Source organism: Micromys minutus (assembly GCF_963924665.1).
Source record: "Micromys minutus genome assembly, chromosome: 23".
NCBI lineage: Eukaryota > Metazoa > Chordata > Mammalia > Rodentia > Muridae > Micromys > Micromys minutus.
Window position 1 is genome coordinate 13,482,252 of NC_137958.1, and position 22,245 is coordinate 13,504,496.

At 43.8% G+C, this 22,245-nt stretch overlaps 1 protein-coding gene across 1 annotated transcript in view; it reads right to left on the bottom strand.

Moving 5' to 3' along the window:
- GSAP (gamma-secretase activating protein) overlaps positions 1–22,245 on the bottom strand; it is a 93,764-nt gene that overhangs the window by 64,222 nt on the left and 7,297 nt on the right. The window contains 5 exon segments of the mRNA XM_080936069.1: positions 3,268–3,356; positions 12,598–12,651; positions 12,923–12,992; positions 19,514–19,570; positions 20,647–20,723. Coding sequence (XP_080792195.1) covers positions 3,268–3,356; positions 12,598–12,651; positions 12,923–12,992; positions 19,514–19,570; positions 20,647–20,723 — 347 coding nt within the window.

Sequence of the window (22,245 nt, forward strand, 5' to 3'; positions counted from 1 at the left end):
CATCTCAATCCTTTCATCACCAAAAAAGGACAGACAGCAAGCCAGCCTTCTTCTCATTTTATGGCATGAAAAGCAATGTACTAGAAAGAGTTACCCGTGAATGTTGTTCCCCGGTACCCAGAAAACTTGATTATAAAAGGACATGACCACATACAGCACAAGTTCACAGATTCTGACCACTCTGTAATCATTGTCTTTACTTTGCATGATAGATTAGTAGAATTACTGTTAACTGTATGACATTCTTTTGAGCAATGACCTTAAAATTACATACTAGATAGAAATATGCAATTTGGTTACAAAAATAATACCAAGCTCATTATTAGTGACTTCTGAGAGTGCAGGCAAATAAGGTGTGCACACCGGGCTATGGGAAGGGCTGAGGTAAGTAACATGTCCATGACCCCAGCTCTCAGAGCTTCGCAATAAGGAGCTATCCCTTAGGAAGATGGCAGGTCTCAGCCAAGGTATCATTGTCCCCTCCCTTAAGAGTTAATCCAGTTGGATAGGCCCATGATCTGGCCAAGGGACTGCCCCTCAGGAAGAGAGGGCCAGCCTTAGGAAGGCAGGCTCACTATAAGCCAGGCTGAAGAGATGGGTAGAATTAGCATCCCTTTGAGATGGTACACTTTGTGTTCCCAGAATCCCCCAGCACAGAGGCACAGACGGTCAGCTGTCAGTACCCTTTTCTTCCTTCCCAGGTGTATTTACCTAACATGCCAGGTTCTTTCACTCTCTGAACATCACACCTCATCATGTGGCTGTCTGCTGCCAAATGAATGTCCTCTATAATGGGCTTAACTCAGGCAATGTGGCTTCCTCCCACCCTCACCCCCTTCTCTCTTCCATTATCCTCTGGATAATCACCAAGATTTATGGCTTACCTGCTCTAGTGTGATTTTCTTTTAAACGCTAATGAAAATTTTGTAGAACTTAAAAAAGGAAAAAAATGGAGGATGAGGAAGCTCTATAAGGTCTACAGAAGTGGATTGGCTTCTTAGGAATGTGGGTACTCAGGGGCTATGGCTGCCAATCTCTAAGTCTCTGCTCGTCCTCACATGGTAAGCACAGAAAGAATTTTACAAAACTCATATACATGGTGGCTGTTGTGCTGTTCTTATGAGGTAGCCCTAGAGCACCGCCTGAAAACTAAAGCATTAGCCTTCGAGTGCAGCTCTCCGAAAGCATCCAAGATTCTAAAGCATTCTCCCATTCTAAATCGATTAAAAGTAAGAATCTGTACTATTATTATGCATATTGAGGGCAACGCAACAAGACTGCAAGAATTAGTGTCTGCCAATGGGGACACGTGGCATAGCTGAGCAGAAGGAGCCATATCTAAAAGATGTAGCACAGGCAGCCGGAACTCTGAAAGGATAATGAGAGAGGGTCCAAGCACCAGAGCCCTGCTACAGTTCCTCTGACAGTGGTGACCGACTCCCTGTGTAGACGTGAACAGACTGGAGATCTCGGGTAAGATAAAGACAGAACACAGTGTGCATCAGACTTGGTGGATTGTGAAGAGGCACGTCTCTGCCAGGGAGAGGGACAGAGAAGAAGGCAAACACGTGTCGTGGGAGGAGGCTTGAGGTCCGATCTCTAGAGGTGAGGGTGTAAGGAACAGGGGCTAGGCCAGCCTGGTCTACCTAGCCAACTCCGGGCCAGCCAGGGCTACGTAATAATATATTGTCTCGAAAGAAGAGCAAACAAAGCCCTCCTTCCCTGGGGCTAATTCTCCTTATTTGTCCCTAGTCCTTTATAATGTCTCAGTCTTGTACTCTGTCTGAGTGTGGATGCAGAGAGAACCCAAAGCCAAGCCAGAAAAGGAAGTATGCTCTGTCCCATGGCCATTCCTGCACTGACAACGGTGCAGACTTTGGTTTCCAAAGGAAGAGAAACCGCTTGTGAGTCCCAGGCTAGAGCTTCTCTGCAAACAACTGGAGCAGTAAGTGGGGAATTGGTGGGCAGGAGACAGGGAGGGGAAGGAAAAGAGGGGAGGGGGAAAGGAGAGGGGAGGAGACAGGAGGGAAGGAGGAAAGGGGGAAAGGAGCAGGGAGGAGACAGGAGGGGAGGGGGAAAGGGGGAAAGGAGAGGGGAGGAGACAGGAGGGGAGGGGAGGATAAGAGAGGAGAGGAAGCCAAGCCCTCCCTTAACACAGAAAAGAGGCGGCCCCACTATCTGCAAGCTAGGGCTAAAGCAGATACTGTAGTGAGACTAGTTGACTCCAGGTCAACCAAAAGATAGGAACATGAAATGAGGCTCAGGAAAACTGTGCTCTCGCATGTCTGTGTACAGCCAATCCTGACTATCTGTGGTAACCATCAAAGACCCTGGATGTTGGACACTAAATGTGATCACAGGCCACTAACCTCTGCTCACACTCTTGCCAACAGAGGAATACATAATCTTCTCTTGCGTGCATTTCTGTCGAAATACACCTCATGTCACACATCTTATTGATCTATTAGCATGAAACTTATGGCCCACAGCACTGTAACCATGCCCAACACAGTTCATCTAAGGAACACACACACACACACACACACACACACACACACACACACACACACTTCCTCTGTAAAATACATCACAACCTTTGTGCTCTTACGAGCATTAAACAACATTTCAGCATGACACCAGGAAGTCATCAAAAGCATCACAAGGGAAAGCACAAAACTGAAAACCTATGGCACTAGGCAGTGGACACCACTTGTGTACAGTGGGAACAGAGGCCCAACATCGCCTGGTTCAACAGATGACTCACCTGCTCAGCAAATGCCTGGCCAAGTGCCACAAGGGGAGATCTTTGAATTGCAAATAAATCTTCACAAGCACAAGAACGCACACGTGTGGGGTCTGCAGATAGAAACTGACTTGTCCACCCCCCGAATCCTCTGCATGCTTCCGCAGCGTGCACGATGTTGCTAAGGTCAGGAATTTACGGCTGTTTATCAGAGCTAGTCTGTCAACCAGGTGAATATGCGAAATGAACAATTCTAAAGCTATCTTAATACTCGGCATGTTCTCATGTGAAAACATTGCTTTGCTATCAAGTATAGCAGGGTCAGGGCAGCCGGGCCAGAATTTTTATCTCCGAGTTAACGGGGGAAGCTTCCCACCTGGCTTTTTCCAGCCTTCACATCGGGAATACTGCGTAGCAGATTAAATGTGATCATGGGTGTGAAGGTGCTGTGTAAACAAACACCTTTCGGCCTCGGTGTCGAACCTCGGGATTAATGAGACATGTGAGACCTCGGACCGCCTCACCTGTGCCCAAACACAGCTGTCCACCGCTTTCAGGACCTTCACGTTGTTGACAGGGTGGATCTCAACCAGCAACGTTAGGCACTTCGATCCTGCAGAGAAAAGGGGGATTTCAGTCACAAAGACTGGGACAGCATACATTCTCTTTTCTCAAGCAACCACGCAGAAGAGTGACCAATGTATCAACTGACACCAGCCGTGCATTAAGAGAACATCCCTCCCGTCATTGTGAATCTTGAGGTGACACTGCATTGTGACTCTATCCCCAGTTCCTTTCTCCAGGGTTAGGTGGCAGGCCCGGGGACTCTACAGGAGCAAGCAGCCCAGCAAAGACCGGCCTCCCACATTCTTATACACCTGAGCAAAGCTGCATTGAGCCAAAGAATGTCCACGTTCAAAGGGAAGCCTTCGAGTGCCCCAGGAACGGCAGCAGGCACTGGGAAAGGAAGCACCACACCGAAAATACAATGGTTTCTGAAACATCATCCTAATGCTGTGTACCCCCGCCTCTAACACCAGAGAGCGTCCGACAAGTAGACCTCCAGTGATGCCCTTTCCCTAGATAGCATCATTTGCAAATGGTGCAGCTGGATTTCCAAAGTGTGTGTTTCCTGTTATGGCAGCTATTTCTTAATTTTTCTAAAGTTTATTTTGTCACTTCTCAAATTCAAGATTGGGGCCATAGATATATAAGTCATTGGTAGGGAAATTGATCGAGTATGTGGGAGGCCTTAGTTTTCATTACCAAAAGGTGGGGGTGGGGGGGGAGTCAAACCATATAGAGAAACCACAACACAGAAGTCAATGTACTCTGGAGTATAAGCGCTTTTTAGCATGGCTTCATAGACTAGAGCAGCATAGCTCTTCTCATTCCCTCTCCAATTCTGCAGCACAGTGGCAGTCGTGTGTGTGTGTGTGTGTGTGTGTGTGTGTGTGTGTGTATGTGTGTGTGTCTGTGTGTGTGTGTGTCTGTGTGTGTGTGTCTGTCTGTGTGTGTGTGTGTTCAGCGTGTGTGCATGTCTGTGTCTGTGGTATGTGTGTGTATGTCGTATGTGCGGTGTATGTCTGTGTATGTTGTGTGTGTGTATGTGTGGTGTGTATATATGTGTGTATATGTGTGTGTATGTGTGTGTGTATGTTGTGTGTGTATGTATGTGTGGTGTGTGTATATGTGTGTATATGTGTGGTGTGTATGTGTGTGTATGTGTGTGTATATGTGTGGTGTGTATATATGTATGCATATGTGTGTGTGTGTATGTATACAAAGAAATTCTGATGTGCATACATTATGGCTGACTGATCTGTCAGTAGTATATAATCTCAGTTTTCCCCCAGGAACTGTTGAGCACTCTCAACAGCTGGCTTAGATCCTCAGTGTCATTCCTGAGCAAATGTCATAAAAGTAATTAGGGGTAAGGCCATGGCCAGGGGCTGGAAGGGGTTTACCACAGATGTCCAAATTTAGGTCACAGGTTTCCCTCTCCCAAGAGCATGGTTCTCCCTGAGTACTGTCTTTTGGATATTAACATACAATTTGAGGGTCATACAGCAGTCTGGAATCAATACTGTTTCCAGTCCTTGAAAAAGGAACATGACACACCGGTCCAGGAAAAAGGTACGGAGCATGAGCCAGTTTTCGGGACATGGTCTAACAGATGACGAGTCCTGAGTTAGTTCTATAAAGATGTCTCTCGGGACCCCTGAGGGGAACTTCTGACCTGAGCAGCAGTCAGATGGAGGATTGTCTGAATCCCCTGCACTCCCGTATCTGGGTCTTCCATGACTAGTCCAGCTGTAAGCTGCCCTGGAGCTTTCCCTGGAGAGGTGGGGAGATTGGGAGGCTGGCTCGGTCCTGGTCCTCAAACTTAGCCTGAAGGAGGAGCAAGCTGAGCTGCCAGCTCACACCTGTGACCAAGGGCTGAGACCCAGGCCTCCAGAGTCACCTGCTCAGCTGGCAACCTACCTCACTCTCACCTCTACCCAGACCACCCGAGGCAAGGCCGGAGAGCCAGGCACTCCTCAATAGCCTGTGCCTGCAGGCCAGAGAGCACAGCTGCTTCTGCTACAGCCCTGCAGGGCCAGGCTGGGTGTGAGACCTGCAGCCACGGCCCTTCCCACGCTCTGGAAGACCTGCAGAGACTCTGCCTATCTGGATGTCTGGTTATAAACTGGAGACGAGGAGGCAGACCATCTATAGGGAGGCTGCCCTGTAGACCCTGAGGGCCACATTTGACTCCCTCGTCTGTAGGTGGAGGGTGGAGGGTTGTGTTTTTCCTCCTTCTCTTTTCTGAGAGGTCTTAGCAGCCCAGAACAGACACCGTGACCAAGAAAACTCATATAAGGACAACATTGAATTGGGGCTGGCTTACAGGTTCAGAGGTTCAGTCCATTATCATCAAGGTGGGAACATGGCAGCATCTAGGCAGGCATGGTGCAGGCAATGTTGAGAGTTCTACATCTTCACCTGAAGGCTGCTGGTGGAAGACTGGCTTCTAGGCAGCTAGGGTGAGGGTCTTAAGCCCATGCCCACAGTGACAAACCCACTTAAGACCTCACTTCAACAAGGCCACAGCTCCTAATAGTGCCACTCCCTAGGCCAAGCACATACAAACCATCATACCTGGATTTATTACCACAGTTGATAATGGACTCAAAATGTTTAATCCCTCTTCCTATATCTCAGGGATGCCGGGGGTTAAGGGGGTTTTGTTTTATTTGGGAGGGTATGTTTTGATCCTGCCCTGAAATCTGGAGTGAGTCTCCTGCCTCAGCTGCTAGGGTGCCGGTCTACATACCCAGTGCTGTGAAAATTTTGGGGGGAAGAGAGCTTTGTGACTTTACTGTCTTTAAATTTTGTTTGTGGATTTAAACAAGTTTGTCTAAGGAGCAAGACACTTGGCTTAAAGGGGAAAACTATCTAGAAGCATTTTATTCCAGAATAATTTATCCCTTCTTAAAGACAGATTGCCCTCCATGTAACAGCTACATACAAAAAAAAAAAAAAAGTTAAATTTAAATTGTCCTTGACTTCACAGCAATCAATGAAAAACATTAAAATTCTCCAATTGAACAAGGCATGCAGGAACTTATGTTGTTGGGTTCTCTTGTTAAAGCAATGAGAGCAAGATAACTCACTAGAATATGAGAGCTGACTGAACGTGCTACTAATGGGGAAGGGGGACATTCTCACAGAACTGGCGCTTTCCCCCCAGAGCATCCCCATGTGATGCCAACCAACACACAACACTGGGCGTTCAGTTTGAAGAAGAAAAAAGGAAGAGCAATGCATGCATGCACATACTCCTGTTACTTTATGAACAGTAAAGAAATGGGGACAGGGGAATGGAAGGAGAGAGAAACCTACACTGCATAGTCAGGATGTGGCAGAACCAAATTGCAGCACTCTAGTTGAGAATGTATCCTTGGTCTCTAACAAAACTCTGGAAGCAAGTGGCAGGTTCCCTTTGCAGTAGACACCTCCTGCCTGCTGCTGGAACACACCAAGTGGACCTTCATCCTCGACTCCCCCTGTGCAGTTTGTCTGTTTCATTGACCCGTTGCCCTCAAACCTGCATCTGATCTGCCTCATTGACAAACCCTGCCATTCACAATAGGTTTGGATCAGCTGACTAAGTGCCGTCTGCCTCTTAATCTTAAACTGTGCCCTGCCCCACCAACTTCAGATGATTATGACTGTTGTTCTCAGTCTTCCTTGAGCCGGAAGTCTCCTCAACTTCCTCTTCACAAAAGAGGCCACAGGTCCACACAGAAAGAGCACTCGGGCAGAAGAAGGAAGCATTTGGGGATTGTTTTTTCCCTCCTTGGTGGCAGTTTTAAGGATCACCTTGCCCAGATCTCAACCTGTTGGTGGTGGTGGTGGTGGTGGTGGTTGGTTGGTTGTTAGAGATCTGTTGTGTAATCATTTCTATCAATGGCAGATTGGTAAAATTATTAATATAAACTACAAAAAAAAAAAAAGCCTTGAGGATTTTGGGAGATGAGTCAGTGGGGGCAAGCGCTTGCTATGCAAGCATAAAGAACTGAGTTCAGATTCTCAACATCACGTAAAATAGTCAGGCTCTGTAGTGTTGACTTGTAACTCCAGAGTGGAGACAAGCAGATCCAGTCTGGTCAAATCCATGAGCTCTGGGTTCAGTAAGCTCCTGTCCCACACAGAAGAAAACAGGGACCTACAGAGGAAGGCACGTGATATTAAACTGTCCTCCACACGGGTTAATACTCCACACTTGTGTATACATATTCTTACATGTACACACTCCTGCTGAACACACAAATCACTTGAAAAGGCAAGACAGCCATGAGCTATTATGTTGAATCACAAGTATAAACTACAGAGTGAAAAGTCAAATGTTTGATGAGTACCACAGTTTATGTCAGGGGGAAAAAGGAAAGAAGAAGAGGAAGGGAAGGAAAGAAGGGAGGAAGGAAGGAAGGAAGGAAGGAAGGAAGGAAGAAGGAAGAAAGGAAGGAAAAAAAGCCTAGTGACAAGACAGTACATTGATTCCCAAGGCTGCAACCCTATTGACTAGACAGAAGTAATGATGAGTGATCTAGCTTCATTCTGTTGCTGTGACAAATACCATGACCAACTGTGATTTAAGGGAGGAAAGGTGGCTCTCTGTCAGGGCAGGAACTCAAGCAAGACCTTGAAACAGAAATCACTGACAAAGGCTGCTTGCTGACTTCTCATAGGCTCATACTTAGCTAGATTCTCATGGAACCACATGCCTAGGGAATGGTGTTGCCCATGGTGGGATGGGCATTCCTGCACTGATTAACAGTCTAAAGGATTCCTCCACAGACACATCCACAGCCCAGTCTGATTTGGATAATCCCTTAACTGAGAATCTTTTCTCAGTTGACTCTAGACTATGTCACACTGACAGTGAGGAACTGTGGAAATCTGATTGGTGCCTAATACATGGCTACAGGAATAAGAGGGACCTTGGTGTTGAAGGCAGTCAAGAAGAAAAATAGAATAAAAATACTGTGAAAATTGAGAACAAGAAGGGAAAGCAGTTTCCCCTACTAATATTCACTTTATAAAACTAAATCACTCCACTAGACAGTACAAACTGAAAACTACCTCTTATAATAATTCAGACATTCTAACTGCATTCAAAAACCCCATAGTTTGTGGAAAGCTAGGGAAACTATTGAAAGAAAGATAAGGGATCATCTTATATCTGGCTTTTACAGTGGGAATCCAACTGCCTTCAACTATCATTTAAATTATTTTTCTGTCAATAGCAGAAAACCTCTTCCTCCACTAATCTCTAGGCCAGGCATTTAAGCAGTAAAATTGCCATAATGATAATTCCTGTTGGGTCAACCACTACCAGCAGGAATGTCTCTCAATGACATGAGGGACAGATCCTTGGAATACTTATTTATCTGTCTCTATGTAGGAAGACCCTTGAGAGTCTCTATGACAGTGGATTTCCAATACAAATGGCTATGCCACTTGCTGCCCAAGAAGGATCTACTGTATCCAGTGTCAAATGCAGCCCTACAAGAGAAGACACAGAATTCAGCCCAGGACCTCCTCCTATGGAAGGCCATTTTCTAAACAAACATCAACTATACAATGGCAAAGGAGAGAGGTTGCTGGTAAAAGCTGACTGTTAAGTACAAGGATCAGAGAATTTTTTACTTGAAATATAGTGTAGGTTGTCTCTTTTGCAATGGGTAGAGAAATCTCATTTTAAACAACAGAGTGTAAAATATCACTACAAAATGACTTATATGGTAGCCATTGAGCTCTGACTCATTCAGATCCCTGCCTTACATCTCTGGGGGCCTAATTTCCATCTCAAACTGAGCATGCACAAAACCAATGCTTCCTCTCTAACTCCTGTTAGCACACACATACACACACACACACACACACACACACACTCCCTCACACTCACAAACACATACTCACACACACATGCATTCACACATACTCTCACACACACACAAATACACACATAAATACACATGCAGGCACTTACATACATACTCACATACAAGCACACACACAGAGTACTCACACACTCACGTTTCCACATAAAAACTCACACAGGCATACACACACACACACACACACACACACACACACACACACACCAGCCTGAGTCACTTTTGACTTGTTCTTTTGCAAATCCAGAAGCTCCTCTTGACAGTCTGCTTTCTAAGCGTGTCTTAAGGCAGCCTTACTTTACAGAATTCTCTTTCCGGCCGGGTAAAGACCAGATCCTTACAATGCTCTCTGCCTCATCTTCCTTTTCCTCTGACTTCTAGCTCCTCCTCTCCACCTCAACCCACCATCCTCATCACTCTCTGCACACAGTGAGCTGCTGTTTGCTCTGTCAGAAATGTGACCTCCCTTTCCTCCTTTCAGGTTTAAACCACACCCCAGCAATGTTTCCATGATCCAAATCCACTAATAACACTCAATTCTTTTGAACAGATGCTGCTACCATGAAATTCAAACTAAGGCCGGAAGTTAACCTCAGGAGACAGGTCCATTCTAGCTGTGAGAAGTTTGCCTGAGGGAGTGGGGAGAGGGCCAAAGGCCAAAAGCACACTAGTGGCCTCCTTGTAGCTTAGGCTCATGTGATCATGCATGTGTGCACATGCATGTGTGTGAATGCGCACCTGTGTCTGCGTGTGAGTGTATGAGCCACTTTCCCTCAGAATCATTTCTTTTCAGACTGTAAGTGGGAAACAATTTTTCTTCAGCTCCCTGATTGCCACTCACCGTGGTCTGCCCTAGTGAGCTTGGTTTCCACGGTATTCCCAGGCTGTAGTGTAGAAAACGGATTCTCCCAACAATCCCGAGCCAAAGGCAAGACGTTGGTAGCGAAGCTGAGGAGAAACATTCTGGAGTTTTGCCTGGTTGTTACTTGGTGGTAGAGATAAGGGGTCAGTTGGGGTACAAGCTACTTGGAAAGTAGCTTGGTAGCGAGTAATATTCAGGCTAATGCTTTTGAAAGGTACAAGCATGTAATCTCACCCAAAGCCAAGACTGAGCAAGCTTATCTGAGGAGGATTTAATGTAATTTAAAGCAACACTTTGAAATTGATCTGGAATTGCATTTTATGACACATACACAATTGACTATTGATTGGCATGAATGATAAATATCAAGTAAAAATATAGTCGCTCTGACTTTAACCAGCATAAAAAATGTTCTCAGACCAGAGGTACCAGGGAACAAGAAGAAGCTACACACAGCCCAAGGCATGTGGACTGGTCTCACTGCTGAGCATCTTTAGGGGTGACCTTGCCTTCCCGGAACTAAGAAGTACATCAGATCAGCCCCACATCTTCTTTTGCTCAAACCCTTGTTTGGGGGTCTCCATGCTAGCATTCTAGATCACATCCCACATAATCCAGTCCAGTTCCATCCCTGGGGGTGACCACTGTATCAAATGCTAGGAGCATTAGAGAAGCTAAGGAAATAGGAGGTGGCCAGCAGGGACAGGGAGCGAGTGACCGTAGTTCTCAGTGTATGGGGTAAGCCGAAAGTAAGCGTGAATAAGCAATGAGACTTCAGAGAAAGCATTTAGCCCACCAGTATCTCACAAAAGCTCTTCCCAGGCTCAGCTCCAAGTCTCCTGCCTCTGTAAGATGTGGGGAGATGTGTGTCCTCAGAAGCCCAAGACAGCCTCGTGACACTCAAGTGGAAAGTATGTACAAGGAGTTTTCCCATCACACACAACCACAGAATACGTCCAAGTAGGAACTATGCTAACAAAAGAAGGAATCTAAGTGCCAAATAAACGGAGCTGAGGGAAAGCACCTGGGAGCACAGCAGTAAGAAGCCTGGAATCAGACCCTCTGGACCAGAGTTGCCTCCAGCCCACAGATGGTTATCATTGCTGGAGAGGAGTCTTAAAGAGCTGACTTTTATAAGTTAGATTTTTACATAAAAGTCCAGAGTCCTCAACAAACTGCAAAACTGGATCCAGGGGAATCGAGTGCCCTTTACAACCACAAAAATCTAAAGCTACCTAGAGACTCGTCCTTTTATGCCTCCTGCAGGTCAAGACCCTTATAGCTAAGTTCAGCCTGGGGATGGCCAAGTAGGCTAAGCTGGCTGTCCAGTGAGCCCGAAGTATGGCCTAGGCCCTCCTTCATAGCACTAAGATTAGGAATGTGTAGCATCAGACCTGGCTGGGTTTACGTTGGCTTAAATTCAGGTTCCCATGCTTGCATAGCAAACACTTCATGGGCTGAGCTAGGCTCCAAGCCTGGCACTTGATTTTTCTAACACTGGCTCTGTTTCTTTCTATGACCTCCGGTCACTTGTGAACACTTGGAGTTGAAGTCTGGTGCTAGATTGAAAGCTTTGTGAAGACAGCCACGTCACCTCTTCACAGACAGTGAGCCTCCTCCACCATGCAGAGTGGAGCCAATACTGTTGCATTATGGGGCAGACGAATGACAGAGTCCCAATGAACATAGAATCCCTACAAATGACATAGAATACCTTTTGAAGTTTAAAAAGAAAAGGTTTCATTCCACGTGGCTAATAAGCTATAACGGCTAATAAACTATAAAGTAGGTGTACTGGCTGGTTTTGTGTGTCAACTTGACACAAGCTGGAGTTATCGCAGAGAAAGGAGCCTCCATGGGATCCAGCTGTAAGGCATTTTCTCAACTAGTGATCAAGGGGGGAGGGTCCAGTCCACTATGGGTGGTGCCATCCCTGGGCTGGTAGACCTGGGTTCTATAAGAAAGCAGGCTGAGCAAGCCAGGGGAAGCAAGCCAGTAAGTGACATCCCTCCATGGCCTCTGCATCAGCTCCTGCTTCCTGACCTGCTTGAGTTCCAGTCCTGACTTCCTTTGGTGATGAACAGCAATGTGAAAGTGTAATCTGAATAAACCCTCTCCTCCCCAACTTGCTTCTTGGTCATGATGTGTGTGTAGGAGTAGAAACCCTGACTAAGACAGTAGGCTTTGGCAAATGAGCAGATGTGTACTTTATTTTGTATTTATGAGATTGATCAGTAGTCTACCAGATATTTTTAAGTAGTTTCCCTACTTTGACATTAGCTTCTGGCCAAAGAAGTCCAATGAATTTTCAGTATCCACTTCATCTTCAGGTGCTAATTAGCATCTTGTTATTTCTACAATTACCATCATATTATCTTTCATGCTTTTCTGCCTACTTGAGAAATAAAATTTCAGATGTTGTTTGTGCTTAAACAGCCTCTGCCTTTTTATTCTAAAATAAAGGCATTTCTAGAGAAGCTTAGACTCGGCTCAGTCCCACTGATCTTTATCTCTCAATACGAACAAAGGAAGGGTAATTCCATTACCTGGCTGAAGCTCGTTCCTTACTCCTTCTTCCATGTACTGAATGAAGCTTGCAGCTAGGGGGAAAGAAAACTGAATTAGCAACGGATCCACGTGGCAGCCTGCTCAAGTTTATCATTTTACATGGGGAATAAATGAGAGTTTGAGGATCTTCAGCGGAACACTGTGAGTGAGAACAGAGTGTTCTTTCCTTTAGGTGTGCCCTACAGATTCTCAAGTGCAACATAAATTTTCTGGGAAATTGCTGTTAGAACTGTATATGGCAAAATCCAAACTGCTTAAACTTAAAAGTAGTCCTTCACATACAACAAGGGGATCTCGACTCACCAAGCACTGTTCTCTCACTGTTGACTGAGCAGCTGACAGCTTGCATGTCCTTCTCAAAGGTATACAGATGCTATTAAAACAGCCAAAAAAAAAAAAAAAAAAAAAAGATTACAGAAAACAATAATTGCATGAAGATACATTCCTGTTAAACTTTATACCAAATATTGTTTAATAAAACATTTCCTAAAAAGACCTCAGCCTATGGGGATATTCTGAATTATTTTTCAAGGAAAACATTTAATATTTGATGCTATATTTGGCGCTGAAACTTAGCTATGAGACAGGTCAGCAACACAGTGAAGGAAATGAACTTTGAAACCAGGCTAGACCAGACCCATGGTCCGATCCTGGCTGTTATTTTCCAACTGTGTGACTTTGGACAAATTACTCAACTTAATTCCATCATAATTAACCTAGGACTCTTGTTACTGTGAGTACCAAGAACTGCTGGGGTGGTATAGCCCAAGTAAGTAAAGTTTTTCATGGGGTTATGAGGATCAGGAGAGATAGTGCTCACAAAGCACTTAGCACAGTGTATGCTAAGTGAGACTCCAGTGTTAGAGTCATAGGCACTGAGATAAGGAAGGCCTTAATCAGATTGCACACTTGACCATGACACGACTGGCTGTGTCACAAGTATGTCTCATATTTAGAGCTGTGGCTAAGAAATCTGTCTTTACGTAATCTTTTCTTCTTTATAAGTGTTTGAAATGTTCAAAATATGGAGAGAAGCTGGTCATGGTGTGCACATAAGAAACCCAAATCTAGAGGCCAAGGAAGAAGGATTAAAAGTTGGAGGCTATCCTGGGTTATATAGTGGGACCTTGTCTTTAACAACAGAAAAAAGAAGTCAAAAGATTCCATTTCATCAATGAAAACAGTCACATAGATGGGAGATACATGTAGCTTAAGGACTGAGGACTTAAGGACTGGACCACCACAGGGAACTGTTACCAAAGGGGGACTTTGAGTTACTATAAAGACACTGAATTAGGGACTAGAGAGATAAGAATAGCCTTATGAGCTATTCTTGCCAAGGCTTCAAGTTCTTTTCCTATCACCCAAGTCAAGAAACTCATAACTACATGGAAGTCCATCCCAAGAGCATCCGATACCTCCTTGAACATTCATGAGCATGTACCACCCCATGTACACATAATTAATAATAGAATCTTTTTAAAAGAAGTTATTACAGAAGTCTTGCTCTGAGTGATGTTTATAAGAAGAATCATATATTATACACTATGTTTTTAATATTTTATATTTTTAATTATGAAATAATGCATGAATAATCTTGATGCTTAAAAGATGCAAATGCTGTCAAATATTACATCGAACCTTTCAAACCTCAGGCAATGTCAACTCCTTTTCAAGAAGCAAGTTTGCAACATGCACAGGAGTCTTCCAGGTTTTCCAAAGTTACCTCAATATACACTCTACCTTTTATTTCATAGTTTTCTAACATGAATGGAGTGTATGTATCCCATGCATTCTTCATGCAGCAAAACATATTGAAGAGCTTTCTGTGCCTGAGTACATTTACAGGTGTGTGTGTGTGTGTGTGTGTGTGTTATATGCAGATGTAATACATGTACACATGCCTATGCCTATGAGGGCCAGGAGTCAGGGTCAAGTGTCTTCCATGCTCCACCACTTGGCTAGACCATCATGCCCACGAGTCCCTGGACCCTACCTGCCACACTCCCAGTACTGGGGCTGCAGGTATATATATCTCATCATGCTGTTTATCACGTGTGCTGCGGATGTGATGGGTCTCCATGTTTGTCCAGCAATCACTTTAAGCCATGTTAACCTTTTAATGTAGCCCAACTTATAGATTTCTTAATCCCTCAGCAGTTATATTTATTCCCAAATAAATTATTGGTAGGCATTAATTTATTTCCCACTTTTAGGTATTAAAATTATCTACTTCATACACACACACACACACACACACACACACACACACACACACACACACACGTTTGAGCCCTCCCCAACATATGGAAAATGTTCCAGTGTTGGACCTCAAACCCAGGGACTTGTACATGCTGGCCAAGTATTCTACCACTGAGATACATTCCCAAACCTCAAATACATCTTTCTGAGCCTATGCAAGAATCACTGCATTATACAGAATACAAGTATACAATTCTTCAATGTAAACATCAAAAAATATTAACCAAACTAGTTTATACAAAAAAAAAAAGCAATTACATAGTAACTCATGAGACTGGATAATAGAAGGCAGGTCTGGGCTTTAGCCACGGTCCAATCCAGAATTGAAAATACCCATTTTTTAAAATTTTCTGGCTTTAATACATTTTCAGCCTCCACAAAACAAAACTTTAAATTCTAGCCCTCAAAGCCGTGAAGGTTCCAACCTCGCATTCCATTATGTTCCAAAGAGAAACAAAATCTTTGTCTCAGATTCCCAGAAAAGTCCATTAGACACTCGTATCCCATGTCTTATTCCCTCCTGCATACACCGAGGGTAGAAAGCAGGAGTGGAAGTAGAGAAAAGAGGGAGAAATGGGTTAGAACTTGCCTACTGATGGGTAAATAATGTACAGTTTCTTGTTTGGCCATATTAGGAGAGTCATTCATTTGGTCTGCAGAGAGCATTGTCAGGGGGGTTGAATGGGAGGCCAAACCTTCTGCTCTCACCTTTCCCAACACCTACCTATCAGGGTCCTTACCCTGAGGTTGATGGAAACCTACTGGGCATCTTTACCTAAGACTGCTGGGTCACTCTCTCAGCTGAGTCTCATCAAAGGAAGGCAAGGGGAGTGCTTGAGTTCTTGAACCTCAGCAGGAGTGAGGTGGTGCCCTCTATTCCTTAGAGTTCTGTCTCAGAGGAAACACTAAAACAGAAAACTAAGTAAGATCTGGAGTCTCTTGGGAGATGCCCAAACGATGAGTCCAGGGACTAGGAAAACTTCAGCTCAAGTGAGAGAAAAACAGGTGTTAAGCACTAGGGTGGCAAATACAAGATACTGTGGCAAAGATTTTAAAGCAGTTGTGGTTAAAAAAATAAATAAAACAAAAACAAAAAAACTTCAATAATGTCTTAGGGTTTTACTGCTGTGAACAGACACCATGACCAAAGCAACTCTTATAAGGACAACATTTAATTGCCCTGGCTTACAGGTTCAGAGGGTCAGTCCATTATCATCAAGGTGGGAACATGGCAGCATCCAGGCATGCATGATGCAGGAGGAGCTGAGAGTTCTACATCTTCATCTGAAGACTGCTAGCCGAATACTCCCTTTCAGGCAGCTGAGGAGGGTCTTAACTCACACTCGCAATGACACACCTAACTCCAACAAGGTCACACCTCCTAATAGCACCACTCCTTGACACAAGTATATACAAACCATCACAAATAACTTTAAAATATGATTGGATGAAAAATAAATAGAAATTTTAAGAAGGAAATATATAAAGAAAATGCATAGAAAATTTGCACCTAAAGATTGCAATAATTAACTATTTAAATCTCAAATAATAGCAACATGGTTTTTAAAAATCTATGAACTTGGAGGAAAAATAGGTACCTCATCTGAACAACACAAAGTGAATAATCTGGGGTGGAGGGGAAGGGGCTGAAGCTCAGATTTGGGACTATCACTGAGATCCGAGTTAACTGCTCTGATGCAATTAGTGTCCAAAGAAGGGAAGAGTGGAGCTTAAAGACACAGCAGCTGCTGCAGAAACTGCCCCAAATTGAGCAAAAGATTTTAGAAGCTGAATGAAAACCCAAACAAATCCATAGAGGCATCGTACTCAAGTAAATTTGCAGAAAATAAAGAGCAAAGGAGAAATTTTAAAAAAATGTTTTTCATAAGTGATTGGGGAAAAATGATACCTTAAGTATAAGAGGAAAATATTTTAAAAGATAGATTTCCCATGAGCAGCTATGAAGGGAGAAAGGAGGGAGGGAGGGATGGAGGCAAAGAGAGGGAAGAAAGGAGAGAGAAAGGAAGAAAGACAGTTTTTTCAAGACCCAAAAGACAAGACCTGAATTCTAGACTCAGTAAAATTATCTTTCAAAATGAAAGAACAAAAGAAATGTGCAGGAAAAGAGAATTGAGAATGTGTAACCTGCATACCAACTGTAAACACTGGGACTAAAACAAAGTCTTAAAAGACTAAGAAAATAATTTAAAAAAAAAAAAAAGAAGCAGGCAGGACATCAGGGAACAAAAGGAAACAACAGAAAGAGGAATGATACTTGTAGGATGTAAAGGATTTCATTATTCATATTTCTTAAACGACATTTGACATCAAAGGCAGATGCATGTCATCAAATGCCAAAAAGCTTAGGCTGTCACTCAGCAGCACAGCACCTGCCTACCTACCCATGGCTAGACGTTCAGTCCCAAAGTCCACAAGGAAAGAAAAAAACCCAAACTGAAGTAAAAGTTTTCTTTAAAGGGGGAAGGCTGGCTGGAGAGCTAGTCCAGCAGTTAGCGTGCTCTCTGCTCCTATGGAGGACGCGGGTTCAGTTCCCAGCACATCTATGGTAACTCACAACTCCAGTCCCAGGCTATCAATGCTCTCTTCCGGCCTCCATGGGCTTCTGCGTGCACATAACCATTCACAAGGACATACACATAGTTTATTTTTTTTCAAAGAGAGAGAAAATGTTGGAGATAACTGTAAACTTAGGAAAGTCAGTGACTTTAAAAAGTAAGGGTCCTGAGTTTCACTGCAACTGGTCAATGGTCACCAGTCGATCTCGGGGATGACAGCAGTGGTAAGGGCAGAATCTCGCCATTATGATGAAATGACACAGTACACGCATTCCAGCAACGTCACCATCCTGGTTCTGCTGACTTGCTACCATTACACAACGTGAGACAACTGGGAACTTGGCGGTTTTAAACACTGAAACACTTCGGGAGGCGAGGAATCGTTCTACCTATGTGTCCTTTATCCCATCCTGGAGCTCTTAGAACTAAAATAAAGCACTGATTTCTCTTGGTGGCACAGTTCCAAAGCAAAAATACAGAACTTGAAAGAAAATATAAACTCCACCTGACTTGAGATGCAGATCCGTTTCCTCAACAAAACCAGTGAACCCGGGGGAAATCACGTGGGTTGTAAGGCTTTCTGAATATTTGGAAAAGAAAGAAGAGGAAGGGCGCTTAGCAACTGGTGTGGTCTGACTATATCACCCAAGTTCATAGGCTGGAAACAGAATCCCAGACAGTGCTGCCCGGAGGGAAGACCCAGTATCCCGTAGTTGGGTCACAAAGCTTTGCCCTCCTTATGGGCTACTGATGTTTTCACAACACTGGGCTAGTTCCTCGGAGAGTATTATAAAAGTAAGCCTAGACTCCTCCTGTCCCTATTCTCCTCCTTCTCCTGTGGGTCATTTGATGACAGAAAGAGAAGGCCCTTATCAAATGTGGCACCCTTGACCTTGAACTTCCCAACATCCAGAACTGTAATATCTGGAACCAAATATCTGTTCTCTACAAATGACCAAATCTCAGACACTCCGTTTTAGCAGCAGCAAACAGGCCGAGGAGCCAACTTGGGTTCAAGGAAGGTATTTATTACATCAAGTGATTAAATCTACGAATTTATGTCTTAACCAGTTTATTTCCTAAGTTACCGCCATGTTTTAAAATCCAAAGAAGCTATGAGGAAGAAATAAATAGAATGCAAAACATCCCTCACTCCTCACTTACAGCCCCAGGGAAGAAGAACCTAACCACAAAAAGCAGCAGCTGCCCCACCTCCACCCGGCCAGACTGACATTTCATATAATGCTGCTTTGGAACCATCTTTTCAAAATTCAGACATATAAAAGCCAAGAAAAGGACTGAACTCGTATCCATTTATTTGCTCTTCCTACGGACTATATCTTGATGGGACTGGTCTCGGTCACCCGAGAGACTCTGGATCCTCAGACTGGCTTGTGTGGTGGTTGAATCAGAGACTGGATAGATGAGTGAATGAACAGCGGTGGGCAGAATGGGATGATGGGAAAACAGAGCTCACCACACAGGGAAGCCAAAGGAGGAGGGAAGGGTGGCCTGTGAGAAACTTAGAATGGACATGAGATATTTAAGCTCCAGGGCCACTGAGATTCAGTTCTTACACATGCCTGCTACCCTCGTGTCCCAGTTGGACAGAACATGTCCGCACTGGCCAGGAACTAATAGGAGTGGTTTACTAAGGGAAGCAGGCATGTCTTCAGTTCTGGATTGTTACTGAAAAGGAGCAAGAACAATGACATGAAAGTTAGCCAGAGTCAGAACTCAACACCCGGGGCATCATTAAATTGATCCAGGAGCAAACAAGGATCTTGGGGAAGGAGTGGACTTGCCACTTTTCCTTTTCCCCATAACATTGTAAAATCAGTCTCAGCCAACTTTTTATTTCAAAGAACTGAGACTGTATGGGTCATTTGGTTCAGTGGTCATCCTCTTCATCCTCTTCTTCTTCTTCTTCTTCTTCTTTTTTTTTTAGGCAAAAATTCTTGGAAAATAAAACTGAGGTTTATATTTTAAAAAACAAAACAAAACAAAACAGAGGAGGCAGAAAGAAAAAGCAGTCAAGTGTGAAATCCACAATTACCTCATTCTGTCTGGTTTGGCAGTCATATAGTCCAAAGACAGCATTTCCTTTATTGTCCTAAAAATTAACCAGATGCTTATTAATGTCATTGTTTAGGAAATTAAACCTGTGATAACTCTATCCATTTTAGCGATAGGCACTCAAAGGAAGCCTGCTATACGCGTCTAGAAGGAGCAGACCTAATCCAGCCTGTCACGGAAGCCCCTGAACAGCCTGAGGAATCTGAGGGCCTGGCTAGAAGGCCTGGGCACGAGCTGTGTCCTTGACAGAGTAAATGTGGCATATTCTATAAGTAAAACCGAGGCTTTAGATAAATCAATCCTAAATACGACCTAAGATTTTTTTTTATGTGTTTGTTTGTTTGTTTTTCAATATATAGGACAGGCCCTGGCTATCCTGGACTCACCATGTAGAACAGGCTGGCCCCGAACTCAGAGATCCACCTGTTTTGAGCGCTGTGATCAAAGGCCTGTACCGCCATGCCCAGTAAGAATTTTTTTAGTCAGCAGGGAAACAAAAAAATGGTGTCACAAATGTATAGAACTGGCTGTCAAGCCTGCCCCTTGATGTGTCCCTGTTAGCAGAGCTATCGTCCAACACCTGAAGACGTTAAACACCCAGAGTGTTAACTCTGGTTATAGTTACACCTGAATGTACGAAGTACCCGTAGGAAACATTTTCTCAGTGACAAAAATTTAACATCCTAACTAGGTTTACGTATCTCAGCCTTTTTTTTTTTTAACTAGAAAATGAAATTATCCATCCATTTACCTTTTTTGAATCTCAGGTATATATTATAGCTTTGTCTTATTTCTAAAAGATAAGCTGTTTCATAAGATGGACAACCAGCACTCTTCAGCAAAACCAAGGATGTTAAAGGTTGACAGGCGTTTGTTGTTCTTCAGTAAAGAAGCAATTGGATTGCGTAAAAACTTAGTCTTAGCACTGGGGAAGTGGAGGCAGGCAGATTTTTGTGAGTTTGAGAGCAGCCTGGTCTACATGGTGAATTCTAGGCTAGCCTCAGGTACATAATCTTATTTTAAAATTTCTATAAAAAGTTAATACAGATGATTAAAACAATAAATTGTAATGTTGTATATATGTTCTGCAACAAGAAGACAATGTGGACTTACCTTATAGGTATAAATAATGTCTCCATTTCTTTCGATGTTTAATACACGTAAGCTCCCAGGGATTGTTTCTAGAATACCTGGAACATGTAAAGGCAGGTTGATATTCAGAAAACAGGTTTAGCATATCTAACAAATGCAGTATCCGTGGAAGAAATCAAGTGCAAAACTCCACGTTGATGCTTCTGTTACACAGTTTACAAGCAGGCAGACTTCTTCAATCTATTGCACTAGAGGTCAAAACGCTCACGACCTTTCAGGAACAGGAAAGGACTAGTAGAGCAAGGTGTCCAGGGAGGGTGTCTGAGGTGCAGGGAAGGTGGCAGACTCAGTACATTCATAAGCTTGCGGTGATACTCCCTGGGCTAGACATCCTGAGCTCTAGGCTGCCTACTTTCCTATATGCTGTATCTCAATCATTTTAATTGTATGCTAGCTTTTCTTTATGCATTCTGAGGTTCCATCAAGAATGTCATACCAACTTTGAATTATTATGGTTTCCTGCTAGGTTCACCCCTGCCAGGTTTCAGCAGAATTCCAGCTATTTGAGTAGTAAATTAAGACAGTAAGATTTTAAACGCAGAGCTTTAGGGAGGAGACGGCTCCGTTGGTAAAGTGCCAGTCACACACACATGCAGACCTGCACTCGGATCCCCCGGTTCCCACATAAAACACCAGACATGGCAGCATACATCTGTAACCCTCCTGCTGGAGCAGCTTGGCTCATTCCCTGACTAGCCCTTAACTTATTTAAACTAGCCTATGTCTACCATGGGATTAGTGACCTCTCTTTCAGTCCTGACCTGCATCTTTCTTGCCTCCTCAGCTTTTCTCTTTTTCTCTTTTATCTCTTACCATTTCCCAGAGTCCTCTCTCTTCCTGCCAATGTCCCACCTCCTATTTCCTGCCTCATCTCATTGGCCATCAGCTTTTTCATTCACAGGTGATGCTTATAGAAGATTCTCTCTACCGTTCACAGTGATTCCGAATCCCCCAAAATGCCTACCAAGAATAGGCCAAGCTATCTCTAAACAATGAAATACCCTGTGACCATGAGAAAGAACTAACCATAGCAACACACAAAAGTAAATAAGCAAAGTCAGCATGGTGGTGCACGCCCTTAATGCCCGCACTCACGATGCAGGTCTCTGTGGGTTCGAGACCAGCCAGGTCTACTAATCACAAGCTCCAACACAACCAGGACTACATAGAAAATGCAGGTCTACCAATAAATAAATAAATTCCCCATAACCACTAAAAACCAACTGCATTGTTTGATGTGTGTCTGAAACTGGCAAAGCCAGTCTCTGAAGCTAAATGAGCGATTGCCTCAGAACACAGAGGACTGAGTGACGCTAACCTGCTCTTTCCTGCTCTGAGTGCTGGCTCTGTAGACTTAAGGAAACTGACTGAACCGTGTGTCCTTAGGGCTTGTGTACTTTCCAGTAGAAAAAAAAATCATCTTCTAGAACAGGACATTAAGACCCTAGATACAAAACATTTCACTTAAAAATCAATCGCCTGCCTTCACCTACAACTCTTAGGGAAGTCTTGAATCTACAGTTAAAGGATTTAAATAAACACCGGTGTGTGGCGCATCAG